The 15,850-nt window shown below is 43.5% G+C and overlaps 1 protein-coding gene across 1 annotated transcript in view; it reads left to right on the forward strand.

The window, feature by feature from the left end:
• Positions 1-1,352: 1,352 nt before the first annotated feature.
• Positions 1,353-15,850, forward strand: part of LOC119383092 (protein lin-9 homolog) — a gene marked incomplete in the record, with an annotated part of 64,812 nt that continues 50,314 nt past the window's right edge. Inside the window, 7 exon segments of the mRNA XM_037651083.2 lie at positions 1,353-1,377; positions 1,703-1,738; positions 1,913-1,959; positions 2,084-2,191; positions 2,297-2,371; positions 8,376-8,503; positions 15,395-15,520. Of these exon segments, the coding sequence (XP_037507011.1) occupies positions 1,359-1,377; positions 1,703-1,738; positions 1,913-1,959; positions 2,084-2,191; positions 2,297-2,371; positions 8,376-8,503; positions 15,395-15,520 (539 nt within the window).

Here is a 15,850-nt window from a genome sequence, read left to right on the forward strand (position 1 = left end):
ACCCAAATACCTCAAATGGATCCCGGCACACATGTGGGAAGTCAACACACAGAAGATCCGAGTATCCCTCCCAACCTCAACGAGAAGCCCACCGAACCGCGCGAGACCTAACCCAACCGCGGCTCGATCAGTGACGGCCCCACACCTCTCATCCACCCGGAAGGAGGTATGACTGCGGTGGAGGCGATGGGGAAGACGGAGGAGGCGACAATGACGAAGTAGCGATTCAAGACGACAGAGACAGACTCATCACGTACCACGACATACTGGCACACTATAAGCAGCAGCGAGAAGAATACCCACCACCACACAAACAAACTAGACAGATCTCAAGAAACACAGATTGGAGAAGATTGCAAACCAGAACTTTCCCAAATCCAGTACACCTAAACAGAGTAAATTCAGACAATACCCAGAAGCGAGCTGTTCTATGCTCTGCAAGCACGAACACGCAGATATGGCACATATTTTATGGAAATGCACACGGATCAGCAACAATATACAAAGACGAACAACATAGGACCGGACCTTCTCGAGGAGCGATGGATAAGCGCTCTGAACTAGCTCAGAACACAAGAACAACTGTGGGCAATCCAGGCGGGCCCGGGCAGCGGTGGAAAGGCTATGCCTCACCGCACATAATGCCCGGGTGGCCTGAGCCCGGGCCGGCACCTTGCAGGTGTTTTTGATTGTCTTAATAAAGGTTTTTTTCCGTCCGTCCGTCCATACGTCCATAAAGTAAAGAAGCCGACGGCATCGAGGTTACGGAAAATGTATATGTTGAGTACCTGAAAAAGGAACGTTCGATATATGAGTTTGCAGCTTACCTGTGGTTATTCCAATGAATGTAAAGATATTTACAGAAGTCCTGCTCTGCTGAGCCAAAGTTATAAACAATTCTTCATTTTCTTTTGAGTATTGGGACACTGCAATAATGTGTATGAAAAAGTAATGGCTTATATGAGGGATTTGCTTGCTACAGTTAGTAGATTTTATTATAGCTATTTTAAAGGCAACTTGCTTCACTGAAATCGCTGCATGTGATGCCAAGCACAGCCGTATCTCCGCGTCATGTGCTTAGGTAGGATCTACTAAGGTAAGACCACATCTTTAGGTAGCTTAATCACTCTTAATTGAATATTGCCCATACCACGCATCATCATTTTGCGGAAAACCAAATGAGTAGTGACTCATGAGTAATTTGTAGACAGAAACGCGGGTTCTTCCCCCTCTGCAACTTCGCAGAACAACTAATTACTTTGATTTTGGTTTCGGTTTCTCAGGGGTTGCCAGACTGGCGTTTTGAATTACGCGACGTGGCTCGTGGCGCTCAAGTAGCGCTTTTTAAATGCGTCGACATGGCGGACTCGCTTGAAAGTAGGAAATTTCCTCCGGGGTGTTTATAGGCGTGATCGCATGCTTACGGCGCAGTTGTAGGCGGCCGATTTTAATCGGAATAGACGAAGCGGCCTTTGTTGATTGTAGCCGTCGTCCGCACGACGAATTTCGCTCGCTATTCCCGTAGCGAAAAATAAATACTGATTGTGTAAGCCTAATCGCAGTCCCGCTGCAGGCATTTTGAATTCGCCTCTGGAGCATTTTGAAAATTTGGCGGAAAAATTGCTAGTCGAGTGTGAGCACCACTGCTGGTGCGTGGCGCTTCGCGGTGCGTTTGTATCCACTTTTCCCCTTCTCGTTTCAGGTGAATCGGCGGCAGCGCTTCTCAGCATGAAGGATGGTACGTAGCTGAAATGTTTTGTATACGACGCCAAACAGGCAGCGTAGCTATGTAGCCCGCCCCGCGAGCGCGCGACATTTGGAAGAAATGTGAATATGCGAGGAAGGTGTGCCGTGCATAGCGACGCGCCTGCGGTGGTTTGCGGGGAAATAACGATCCTTTTTCTCTCCTCAGGCGCTCTAAATAACAATACGCAAAAGCAACTGGCGGTGATGTCTCGGGTGAGTCGCTTTCATGTGTGACCTTATTCATAGTACCCCGCACTGCAATATGTTCCCTGCCTGATGTAGGTGAAGGTGCGCGTCCCGTCCACTTTTACCAGTTATGCCGTGCCGTATCTTGCAGCCATCTCGTATAAGGAAGCGAAATAAGAGGATATTCAATGACTTCGAGGATACATCCTACACGCTATCGAGATCTTCAGCACGGAAATCGGCGCGTATCGCGTCGCCGGTGAGTGTGCTTTTGCTTATCTACTTCCCGATTTCGGCCTTGAATCGGAAATTTCGCCGTCACCCGAGGAACTTTTTTGATTTCGCTCGCATTTTCTGTTACAAGGTTTCGCAGAAAACTGACGATCCCGAATGGACACCGGACAAGCGAACGGGTAGCCGCAGCATTAAAAAGGAGCCCGTACGTATTCACCTCTAACATCTCTTAACCATTCTGTTCACTAAATATTGTTGTTTGTACCTGTGTCACACGTACGTTGTAGTGATGCTTGGTTGCGGAAACCATGTGCACGCATTCGTAAAAGCATAATTAAGGAGCTAGAGAGTAGTGGGCTCGCCATTTCTGCATCCTTACTCTAAAACAGTGATTTGTCTACGTAGGTTAGTTGTCCAATATGCAAGAAAAAAAAAGCATAGTTGCACAGGTTACATTTGGTGCAAACATACCCCATTTTATATGTGATATCGATGCCCAAATTGCAGCTATATTAGATGGAGAATCCAAGTTTGAGACTCTTCAAAGCAGCCTTCTTTAACACTAAAGCAAAAAAAAAAAAAACGGTCGGACAGTTGAAATTTGTAAATACCAACATACAACAAGATCTTGTGTGAAAGGCTGTCACTCAACTTTTTGTCTGATGTGAATGCTCAGCAAGGAGTTTTGTAGCAAGTTAGCCAGCGTCATTTTTGAAAGCAAGGTAGGATATAGTTCTGGCATTTAAAATTTCATGTTTGCAATTTATTCGCCTTGCAGCAGTTGCAACTTCCAGATCTTCAAAACCTTACTACATATAATTTACTGTCGCTATGTTGCCACACAAAATTACCTGTGTGCTCTGTAACATGCAATGTATGCATGAAGACTGGAATTTTGGAAGCAGGTCATTGGTGTGTTGAATTGTTTGCATTGACTTGCATACAGTGCACTGTTATCTCAGGCTTTCAATTGTTTCTTCCATTGCACTGCTTCAACTTTGCATTCAAATCCTAGATTGGCTAAATGTGATGATATCGGCACTGTTGCAAACCGCCTACAGTGCCTTGAATGTGTTATTTTACGACTTGATAAAGTTACGATTTTCTGCGTTCACATTAGCTTACTTTATATAGAAGCACAAGAATGCCATTAAGTGTAGGGTGCAGCCACGATCGAAAATTGCTGATGTGACGCCTTCTTATCAGGGGCGTAGCCACGTTAGGGCACACCGGGCCCGTGCCCCCCCCCCCCCCCCCGAAATTTTTTTTTGCCATAGCATACAGAGCAGAAAATGACACTCGACCACATCAGCCTGCTCGTCCCCACTACAGATCAAGGAGGTGCCCCCCCCCCCCCCGAAAAAAATTTCTGCCTACGCCCCTGCTTCTTATGACAGAAAGGCAGCTGGGCCTGTACTATGCCAGATGTAAAATGAAACGGTGAAATAGATCAGAATTGGTGTAGAAAACATGGCTCCCTAAGACTTGTACATCATAAAATTTAACTTTCAATTAGCAGAACCTATGAAGACAGATGTTCAGAAAGCAGGATGCTTGCATTTATTTAGACTCGAAGGTCCGTTATGGAATCTCTTCATGTATTTGGAAATGTGTAAACTTGGCTTTACCATATTGGACTGCATGAGCTTTATCAGGAAGTTTCAGTAAAACGTATTTGATTGAGTGCTGCAGTTTCTTTTCTGTTGACCATATATGTATGAAATAATAGAATATTAAGGCGCTGGAAATTGTGCCCCTTGCACTACATGTGAAGGGCGTGCCACCACTTTGATTACTTAGCTGTAGTGCACATTAAAGAAGCACAGGTGGTCGAAATTGATCCGGACCCCTCCACTACGGTGTGCCTCGTAATCATATTGTGGTTTTGGCATATAAAACCCCAGATATCCATTCATTCATTGTCCTACTTAGATAAGTGTTTCCTCTAACACACAGCAGGCATCATTACGAAAACTCTCACTGCGTACATACGAGTCCAAGAAGTAGTGCCTTAAAGCATAAAAGAAAATTGCCAAATTGTGTGTCATGCGATGTGATGCAAGATTAAGTTGTCTAACGTTGTGTGGCGAAGCATGTGTAGTTACTGCATGGGAGGGGTTGCAGACCATTTACCGCTGAATGTGTAGATTGACACAACTCTGTAACCAGCGGCCACAGTGCATTGCTACACTTGCAACGTAAAGACAGTAGGTCGCATGCTAGAAGCATAGAAAGGCACAAATAATCTGCGATTCAACACAAACTTGCATCAGCAAGGTTGCAGTTTCAGTTTACTATAGCCGAATACCACTTAAGAAGTTGGGAAAGGCCTTGCTCGTATGTCAGTTAACACGACCACCGATTGCCTCTGTGACGAAACAAAAAAGCCCCGCTCATGAGTCGAATGGCAGGGTCACCGGCTGTCAGGCTCATGACGTCATTAGAGAGTGCACGTCCTTTGGTGCAAGCTTATGTTCATGCCGCTGCCTTGTTAAGTTGTACTCAACGATGAGTAGTTATCTTGTAGAATGCATTGCTCAGCAAAAACAACACGAATGCATGCCGTGAAACCTCTATGACTGCAGTGTTTGTGTAGCTTCGGCAGCTTTCATAAAATTTGTTCCGGAGTGAGCTTAATTAATGATCCTCAAGGAATTAAAACGACGTCTTTGTCTAGTCGCGCACGTTTTATGTTCCTTCTGCAACTTTACTTAGTAAGTATGAAATGGAGCATAGGGGCCTCACGGTGGCGTGGCTAACTAAGCTTGCTGGTGGACTTGTCAAACTGAGCGGTTGCAGATATCCAGCAGGCATTGCAGACTGAATTCGTGTGTCGTAACTGGTGCACCCAACAATAGGCAGTGAATTCCATGTGCAGTTTTGCACATTGCAGTGTAGCGTGCTGTGTTTGGGTCGCTTGCTAAGTGGTTTCTTATCACAAAATTCAAAGCAGATGTAATTACATAGAAGCTCCAACAATCGGTTTCTTTTGTGGCAATGTGACAACTTAATATTCAGTGGCAGGTTATCTCTTCCCCTTCTTGAAATTTCCTTTGGCAAACAGCCGAGTCATTCGGATGTTTCGGAGTTCCTTGTGTGCGTAAAATATCGGTCAGCACACAAGCCATTCATCTGCTTCAAAGAAACGTTATGGGAGCAGTGTAGTGCAGGTGTACCGCAAAAGAAGGATAAAAAAAAAACAAAGCTTCAATGTGCTTTCCTGACGTATTGATGTCAGTCATAGAAAACTCCTTTGACTAAACGTGACTGAAGCATAAATTTTCTCTCTAGCAGCATTGGTATGGAATACTGACTGTTTGACTGGGCATTTGCAAAGTGCAAGTACTCATAATGGCATTTGATGCAGCCATTGCAGTAGCCAAGCCAAGCATGAAGAAATATAAAAGTAAGTCAAGGGAAGCCAGGTTCACAGCCAGGAAACAGGCCGTAGAGAGGATGCAAAAGTGAAAACACATTAAAAAAAGGAAAATGCAACATTGAATTAGTACGTAATTGGGGACCTACCATAACCAGTCAAAAGATTTGGCACATTCAAGCATTGTAATATGATACCAGAATTCTAAATATTGTGAAAGCAAGAAATGACATAGAGTGCTTTGTGTATGAAGAAAAAGAGGGGAGAGGGCTTTATCATCGCACATACTTTGGAGTATGTGCTATGATAAAGCTTGTTAGGAGATGACTGTTGTGTGTGAAATGTAGCAGTCGGTTACATCAGCCAAGATGAGTCATTGTTAAAACATGCACCTGACTACCACATTAACAGGATGAACAGAAAAAAGTCTTGCTTTGTCACTTTAGTAGATTTATAAAAAGTGCAGTCAGAAACAGTCATGTTTTCAATAATGATGAAAGGAAGGGCATTTAGTTAAATATAGACTAAAGCACATAAAGTTGGATACTCACTGGATGTTTATACATTGATGGTTCTTGCGGTACGCTAAGGTGATGGTTCCTTCAGAAGTGCCATCCCTTATATTAACCTGTTTTTAGGAAAGAAGAGCATTGAGTGCCTGCCAGGATGGTACCTTTTTAGTGTAGCAGAGCAGTGATAGGACTATCTTGAACCTCCTATGTTGCTTCAGTTCCCTCAGCGTCCTTTCTCCAAATATTTCCCCAGGACTTGTAGCGAGGGGGGAATATCTGTAGAATTGCAAGCACATTTCTTGGCCACTACATTACTTTTAATGTATCTCTTCTCTTATCAAAAAAGCAAAACTGGAAATCTCGCATGTTTTCATGTAAAATTACCTGGTGATGTGGCATCTCGATGCGCTCATCAACCATGCTATGCAGACCAGAGGAAACCAGTACAGAAAAAGGCCTTGCATTTAACAAAAGGACAGCTTGTGCAGTGGTAATAGCTTGCTCTCTTCATTATAAATTGTTCACTTTACACACCTTTAGCCCTTTCGGACGCCACCAGTGAAGAACTGACTATAAATGCGTCAAATTTACCCAGTGTTATTTCAAGACACTCGATGTTCTATTGCAGCAAAAATAATTTCGTAATACCTTGATTTTTATGCTCTCTAGCAATTAATCTTAATTAAATTGTTATTAAATGTCTGTTTATCCTGAATGAAAGAAAGGGGGATTTTTGAGGGCTTGTTTCTTCGTTTCACACAGCCTTAATGAAAACCCAGCAGATAATGAAGCCGAGGAAGGTATAGGGTACGTTAACTATACTGTTTTAAAAGTGTATTGTAGTAACTGTGATACACATGTGAAGAAAGTAAAGGGGACGAAAAGACAACTTGCCGCCGGCAGGGACCGAACCTGCAAGCTTCGGATAACGTGCCTCATGCTCTACCAATTGAGGTACGGGGGCGGTCGTGAAATTGTCTTTTCGTCCACTTTACTTTCTTCACATCTTTATCTCAATTACTACAATACCCTTAAAACAGTACAGTTAACAACCCCTATACATTCTTTGGCTTCGTTATCTGCTGGTTTTTCATTAAGGTTGTGTCAAACAAAGAAACGAGTCATCGAAATTCCCCCCTTCTTTCATTCATTCATAGCGAGGGTCTCGTTCACGCAGACTTGATGCCATCAGGTAGTATGCAAGGGTTTATTGGTTAGCTGTCCACACGTTAAAGGACCACATGCAACGTTACGCCAGCTGCCAAAGAAAGCATGTTCCATTCCACCTTCATGGCTACGAGCGGTGCTAACACTCCCAGGTTTGCATGCACATAAATACATGAAAAAGGGCACGAGAGGAGGACCGCTGCCATAGCTCAATTGGTAGAGCATCAGGCACGTCATCCGAAGGTTGCAGGTTTGGTCCCTGCCGGCGGCAGGTTGTCTTTTCGTCCACTTTACTTTCTTCACATCTATATCACAGTTGCTACAATACACTTTTAAAACAGTACAGTTAATGTACCCTATACCTTTCTTGGCTTCATTATCTGCTGGTTTTTCATTTATTTATCCTGAAGTTATTCACGTTCTGTTTTTTCATAAATAGAATCAAATTTCAAGCTAGAAATATGGTGCACATTTGTTTTCTGTTGCGTTCATTTCGAGCAAAGAAAAATTATACTTTTGACGTGGCTTTATCCAATGCTCACTGAACCGTACTCTTTCATAGACACTATTCGACACTTATTGGAAACATTTCGGCGCGCACACAATAGACGAAAACGAAAGGCGAGAAGACAAACGGGTGCGAACTCACAACTCAGTTTATTGAAGGAAGTACACGAAATATACAACCGAGGGTAGCTCAAGAGTGCATGTGCGTAAAAAGAATCAAACAAACAAACAAGCCACACATCATCTGTAAAAAACAAATCTTCTGTAAAATTAGTGTCATGATGTGTTTTTCATTTGTTTCCTTATGTTTTGCTTGTTTGTTTGTTTGATTCTTTTTTACGCACATGCGCTCTTGAGCTACCCTGGGTTATATATTTCGTGTGCTTCCTTGAATAAACTGAGTTGTGAGTTCGCGCCCGTTTGTCTTCTCGCCTTTCGTTTTCGTCTATTGTGTGGGCGCCGAAATGTTTCCAATAATGTCCTCAAACCAACTCGCCCAGCTCTCCATACTATTACGTTACTGTTCGACACAATTGACAAAAACAAGTGGTGTACACAACTGTGTACAAAGTGTCTCAAAGGGATAAGCAGGATGTTATGGTGCTTCATAAATTTTTACCACATTTTCCTTTTTTTATTATTTGAAGCCACCGCCTGTTGTGGTGCCGGACAAGCGAGTAATCCAGAAAGTGGGCATACGCCTTCGGAACCTGCTGAAGTTGCCAAAGGCACACAGATGGGTCTGCTACGAGTGGTTCTACTCGAACATCGATCAGTGAGTTGCTGTTCTTGTATCTTCTCGTGCCATAGCCAAAATAACTGTATTGAGATGGGCGCACTTCACAACGTTAGTGCAGTGATGCTACCGCTGCGCCAATTGCGCCAGACTGCGCCAAAGTGCCCTGGCTGCTACAACCTGCTACATTTCCTCAAAATTTTGTGATTCTGCGCCAAGCCTGCGCCAAAGGGGTGTACTCCGACTTTCAGAAATGAAACTAACTACATGAGGTTCCCCCCATTGAGAGCGACATCGCGCTGTACGCGGACGTTCTCCATGAGAGTGATGAAAATGGAGACAAAATATCAATATGGTGTTGTCAAGCGGACGAAGGAACTGCGTTTTGTGTTTTTTTTTTTGTAATCAAAGCATCAACTGTAGGCAACATGGCGTAGCAGCAGTCAAGCGACATGCAGCCATGAAACGGCACATTGATGCTACCAGTCGTCATTGAGACGCTTCAGGTGGGCTGCAGCGGCCGAAAACGATCCAGCCGACTTTGGAATTCGGCAGTCCATGGATCGTTTTGCAGTGTGACCGCGTGACAAACGCAGAAACTCTGTTTGTGCTTGGCATGACTCTCAAGGTTATCCCATACTTGTGGGCCGACACAGCAACTGCCTTGTTTCCCAAGTTATTTGGAGATTCCGAAACAGCGAAGCAGTTTAGTTGTAAGAGGTTCAAGGCATCCTACACAGTTAGTGATGGCCTCGGGCCGTATTTCAAGAAACTTGTGCTTGACGAGCTGAACAAGCCGGATGTGGTTTTTTTCTGTTAGCATTGACCAGACCCCTCTTCCTGAACAGAGGTGCCAACAACTTGATGTTGTAGTTAGGCATTTCTCCTACAAAATGCAGCGAGTTGTGGAACACCTACAGTCTTTCCGGCTGGGCTCTGCGACTTCGGAAATTTTGGCTAGTGAAGTGCGGAGAGCAATGATGGACCTGCCGCAGAAAAATGTCATTTGCTTTTCTACGGATGGCCCTAATGTAGTGAAAAGCTTCAGAAAAAAAGATGCAGGAAGCATACCCTGACATCATAGATGTAGGAGAGTGCTGCTTGCACAAAGTGCACAACTCATTTGCCCGCGGCTTGAGTGCCATTGGCTCGGATGTCGACGCTGCTGTGGTCGATGTTTATTACTTTTTTAAGAATTCTTCGGCTCAGAATGAATTGTTGAAGGCAGAGCACCTGCTCCAAAAGCTAGTTTTGCTGCTCCAAAACGCAATTTTGCCTGCTCCAAAAGCTGCTCCAACGTGGCCTAAGCCAGTAGTATCGTAGTGGCCTAAGCCAGTAACGTGGCCTAGCCAGATATATGCAGTTCAACCTGCATATATCGAACCCACATATAACAAACTATGTTTTCTATCGAACGGTTGTAAAATCCCCTTTGAATATATTTTCGATATGCAAATTATTTCATATAATAAATTACCTATGTATGGAACTCTTTTATGATCCCCTTCATATTCGATATATCCGGGTTCGGCTGTGTTTGTAATTTCTATGGAAGGATTTCCCTACTCACTTATTTTTTTGTTGATGAAGTGTAGTTTTATGGTGTGAAGGGTGTTGTTTCTAGGGTAATGCAGATGTTAGCATTTTAGACTCGTCAGAATAGCCTAAAAAATTCATTACGAATGTTTCTAAGAGTCTACAAATCAGTTTTGCATTGTGCTGGCGAGCACGAAGGTGCAGATTTGATTTGCAGCCATGTAAGCAGCCGGATTTGGATGAGGTAAAATGCAAATATACGTTCGCATGCTTATACTTACGTGCACCTTAAGGAACCTGCTCAGAACTGATCCTGAGTCCCTCACCATGGTGGGCTAATCCTGTCATGGTGCCTGTCATGGTGCCAGAGTTTATCTTAAGTTAACCAGTTTTGATTTTCATACCTGGGAAGTTGCTGTGCTGTGACGTAGCATCACGCTGGTTTGTTCAGTTCCCGAGATTAACGTGGCATTAAAAAAATTTTTAATTTCTTGGTCAATTCTGATTATATTCCCCGAGTTAATGTATATTTCGGTGCTAATTTCAAATAGGCAATTATTTTTCTGATATAATGTGTAGTTTAAAAAAAAAACAATATTTCATTTGCTCATTGCAGAGCAAGATTTTTTCTAAACTAAGAGAGTTACAAAGTAAATCAGAATATCACAATAATCTGGAATCAAAACTGTGTCCGATGCAACGAAAATGGATGCTCTAAACCAATTTGAACAAAGGTTATGGTACGTTGAACATTCGCAAGTGAAATTCCCAACCTGAAATTGACTTGCTGGTGAACCTTCAACATACAAGAACTTATGTTCAAATAGGTTTAAAACATCCACTTTTGTTGCACTCCCCACGCCAAGTTTAACTCACCAAGTTTCATCGAAATCGATTGAGAAATAAAAAAAAAAATTTCAAGAGCAGTGTCCCCTCTTTAATCGGTCTCCCACTTGCAAGTGCAGTTATAGAAAAGGTGCAGTGCTGTCATTTACTTGTTAAAAGCAGTGTCGTCATACTTAGCCTTGTGGCTGTACTACACTAGCAATCTTTGCTAGCTATCATGATAAAGGTGACAATTTCAATTATCGAATTTCAAGTCACTTTAGTTGGTTGGTTGGTTGAAAAACTTTATTTGGGTCCTGCAAGGCGCGCGTAAGTCACTTTAGTGTCAAATTAAAATAACTTGCTAGAGTTACAGAACCTTGATACTTGCCGAGTGTCATCCTTTTTTTTTATTAAAGTGCAACAACTGCATGGTAGAGTTCCCACAAGTTTGTGAAACATGCTCTGTATTCACAGCGCTCTTTCTGTCTACTCTGTCCTTTTTCCTATGTTCGCGCACTGCAAAACCCTGCAGTTATGCTCTGTATTCTCTGAAGGGAAGAAAGGGTGACTTATCGAGCTCCCTTGTTAATAGGCTACCATCTTGTTTTCAAATGTACATTTGTGTAGAGCTGGCGCTAATATACCATACATGCCAACTCTCCCGATTTGCCCGGGAGACTCCCTATTTCTGACCAGTACTTCCGATTGTACGGGCGCGTCCATAAATCTCCCAATAAAGAGCCCTAACCCCACCTGAAGTGAAAATAACAAAGGACAGCTGTGACAAAAATTTTCTGGTCTTCAGGAGCCCCAACAGCTTGCTGCACAACCCTAGCCTCTACCCACTCATGCAGAGGGAGGAGAGGCTGCCGCGTTTGTGTGTGGCCTTGGTTATTTACAGTTCAGTATGTTATCTTTATTTCGACGACGAACTCGCGGTAACACAACACTGCAGCGCATGCAGTTAGCTTCGCCATCAGGCATTGTTATGCGGTGAAGTGTGCCAAGTGTGGGAAGGGGCTACGCAAGTCTTCAGTAAAACTTTTGTTGGGCCTAGTTGGTACATAACATTTAAAAAGAGAACTTCAGCGCAAATGAAGACGGACCATAAATACTAGAAAGACAAGCACTTGTCTTTCTAGTAGAGTTGTGCGAATGGCAAAATTTTGGGTGCGAAGCGAATTCGAATAATAAAGATTGAGTGCGAATCGAATAATTTTCGAATAATTTTCGAATATTTCTCAAACATTTTTCGAATACTTCGAAGTGAAATTACAGACAAAAGTTGCAGAGAATCCCTAAGTATGTTCTCATGAGATCGCAACATGAAAGTGTTTCTTTTTGCTGGTTGATGAAGCGCTGGTGGGGTCATATTTCATAGTTGTCTTCTTATCAAGAGCGAGGCAATGTAGAGGCCGAATTGTATTTATGTGCGTGATTTGGTGCAACCAAAGTCTTGCCGACAACACTTTACACGTGATAGGCAAGGATGCCATTTCCTCAGCCTCTCTCCTCTTTCCAACTTCTGTGGAATAGTGATTGCAGAACTATCGGTAAATTGACTATCGATAGTATCGATAGTTTCTTTGAACTATCGATAGTGTAAACAAACTATCGATAGTACTACTATCGATAAACTATCGATAGTCGAATCGGTAGTACCATTGGTAATATTAGTAGCGATATTACTGCCACGAGTGTTTACTGCTTTGTTTTGCTGTATCTGGTTTCACCCACAGATTGTTAGCTGCGTTTGACGCAGACCGCGCCGCAATGTTTGAGAAGTTTCGTGATTGTTTGACATTTTTTTAAGGTTACGTGCCGGACGCGAATATTCAAGTTTATTCGAGAGCTTACGCGAGCAATAGCGATAACACTGGAAGGTTTGGTGACTGATGTATAAAAGACGAAGCATTCCACCGATTGTCAGATTATTCGACGGCCGGCAACTGTTCTCGCCGCAATCAGTGCGCAGCGTGTATCGCTTGTATTCTCAGTTTTGATTTTCTGGGCACAAGTTCGACCAAAAAAAGAGCTTCGTCTTTCCCAGTCTTCCTGCAGCATTCTTCACCGTCACAAAAACGTGACAAACTACCCATAGTGGTGCGAATAACGATGCTGTTGCTGGCTGGCCAAATTGCCAAAATATTTGCTGTAGCCTAATATCAGCTTCGCTTAATTTATGAGCAAATTTTTATCGAGAGAAATTATTTGCGCAGTGAAAATAGCGACATATGTCCATCAATAAATTAATATTTAAAAGCAACCAGTTACATCTTACAATTAACAAACTTAGTTCTTGATAATTTTTTATTTTGCAATCATCAAATACAACATAAAACTGACGCCGCGCTGTTCCACTCCATGCAACGGCTTCCTTTCTGCTACAACTTAATAGTTTGACTTTATGACCATGTGTCAGCGAAGCACTCTGGTGAAGAACGCAGGCACGTCAACTTTCTTGCCCTTCAGCCTGCTCCTCCGGCTCCACTATGTACCACGGGCGCGGGGAACCAAATTTATTCTGCAATGAGTTCGCGCTGTTGATTTTAAACTATCGATAGTACTTACTATCGATAGCACTATCGATAGTATCTTTTACCATCGATAGTTCGATAGTGACTCAGCTATCGATAGTATCGATAGTACCATCGATAGTTCTGCATCACTACTGTGGAAGCCCAACTGATGTGGCGGACAAGGGTGTGCTCCCTTCAAGTCCGGGGTTCCAAATCTGCCTCGTAGACGTTTATATATAAGAACATCTGAAAGTTTGGATGCTAAAAAGCTTTGGCGTCCGATTTTTCGGACTTCCTGCCCAAATTTTAGGTCCAAAACAGCATTAATTGAGCCCCCGCCTCTGCCACATCTTTCATCTCCATATTGGAACCAGCGTTTTCTTGAGTTAATACATTTGCGACCGTAGCGGAGCTTGAAAGGTAGCTTTGCCGCAATACGGGGGTGTGATGAGGTGAAGCGTATTGAAAATCTAGGGACCACTTCCAATCTGACGTCTCTTGGCCAAGTTCGACCGTAACGGAGCTTGAAAGGCAGCCTTGCCGCAATACGGGGGTGTGATGAGGTGAAGCATATTGAAAATCTAGGGACCATTTCCAATCGGACGTTGACTGTCTCTTAGCTAAGTTCGACCGTAACGGAGCTTGAAAGGCAGCTTTGCCGGAATACGAGAGTGTAATGAGGTGAAGCTTATTGAAAATCTGAAGGGGTCACTCAATCGGACGTTGACTGTATTTGTTTTTGGGAAGTTCGAATAGTTCGAATAGTAATATTCCAGTGCGAATCGAATTGAATAGCAAACACTATTCGAAAAATATTCGAAATTTCGAATATTCGCACACCCCTACTTTCTAGTCTCTTTCTAATCAAAAGTTGTCAAAAGAGGAATTGTGTCCACATGTATGGAATCAGCTCTCAAAAAGTCATGTGAGCATAAAATGCAGGAGAGCTTTGATAATCAGGTGCGCCGACTTTTAGGCTGCAGGTTACCGTATGTCACTGCTCACAGCTGTTGCCGAAGCCCTGTTTTAGAAAACAAAAGCCGGTAAGAGGGCGACCTGTGAACGTGAACCGTTCAGGCCTGTTGTGGTGCCTTATCTCCATAAGGTCACACATCAACTCGAGAAAGTTGCTAACAGGCCATGCTGTCCCCATGGTTTTTCTCTGCGCCCAACAAGCTCTCTAAGCTGTGCTCCCGCACATGCGGTGGTAGCAATCACGGGTGCCAAATCAAACAGGGTGTCTGCTATCTCCCTTGCAGCACCTGTGTGGTATATGCCATACCTCTGGTTTGTGGCAAGACCTACGTTGGGCAAACTGGACGCTGCATAAACGAAGCGACTTAGGGAACATCTATAAAAAGTAACTAACAATGTTGACAAAGGAGCACATCTTGTTGCTCGTCTTAACTCCTGCCACAACTGTGCTCCGCGATTTCGCGAGACGTTGATTCTCGGCAGAAGTAATAATGAACATGCGCGGCTACTTTAGAAGCATGTCACATCAGGAAAAGGGGAGCTGATTGTATCAGTGACACCTCTATTTCTTTGTACTCCTCAGAATATGAATTTATGCGTGTGCATTTTGGTTAGACATCTATGTTTTTACGTGTGCAATACGACGCTACGTGTGCGCGTGCAAGGATTGTGGGTGTGGCGTATCTTGGTTAAATATCTATGTTTTTACGTATGCAATAAGAAGCTACGCGTGCGCATGCAATGATTGTGGTTGTGGCACATATATATGCGATGCTGAGAGAAGAATAAAGCCGTTGTTAGTAAGCGCCAGTGCTTGTCTTTCTAGTCTTGGTGGTTCATCTTCATTTGCGCTGAAGTTCTCTTCTTAAATGATACGCAAGTCTTGGGGCCTCCGAGGGTCATTGCACGTTTTGCTCTGTGCACTTGTTGGCGTCTAAAACTTTACTGCAATCATTCAGAGCTGTGTATGATGTTACTGTGGCCAAGAGGAGCAAAAGGAAAAGTGTGTGTTCTGTCCCTTTATTGCGACACTGCGTCTGTGACTAAAACCAGCTGTACTTTTTTTCGAAAGGCCACTCTTCTTGGGAGACAACGAGTTTTGCGGTTACCTGAAGCAGTCATTTCCTTTGCTCAAGACGAGACGGCTGACGAGGGTCCAGTGGTGCAAGATCCGTCGAATAATGGGCAAGCCTCGAAGGTAAGCTTTGAGCGTTTTGGCTGCAGCTTATTTTGGGTCGAGGGATGTAGTCCCATTTTGTTAAGCAGCCTTGTGGCCCGACACAAGTGGGGCTTTGGTAGTTCATCATTGACACGCCAACGGCCACACTTGATGCGGTTTGTAATGACTTCGTGGGGGCAGACTGTGATGCTCAGATAGCAGAGCAATGCACTGACAGAGCCATTGCGCATAAAGTTCTAGCACTGCTTGAATGTGAAGACTGACAAAGATGTCAAAGATGCTGACCTGCCACCACTGCAGTAGAACCTCGTTAATTCGGCCACTGTTAATATGGAAATTGGTTTAATT

The sequence above is a fragment of the Rhipicephalus sanguineus genome, chromosome 2, assembly GCF_013339695.2.
Source record: "Rhipicephalus sanguineus isolate Rsan-2018 chromosome 2, BIME_Rsan_1.4, whole genome shotgun sequence".
Taxonomy (NCBI): domain Eukaryota; kingdom Metazoa; phylum Arthropoda; class Arachnida; order Ixodida; family Ixodidae; genus Rhipicephalus; species Rhipicephalus sanguineus.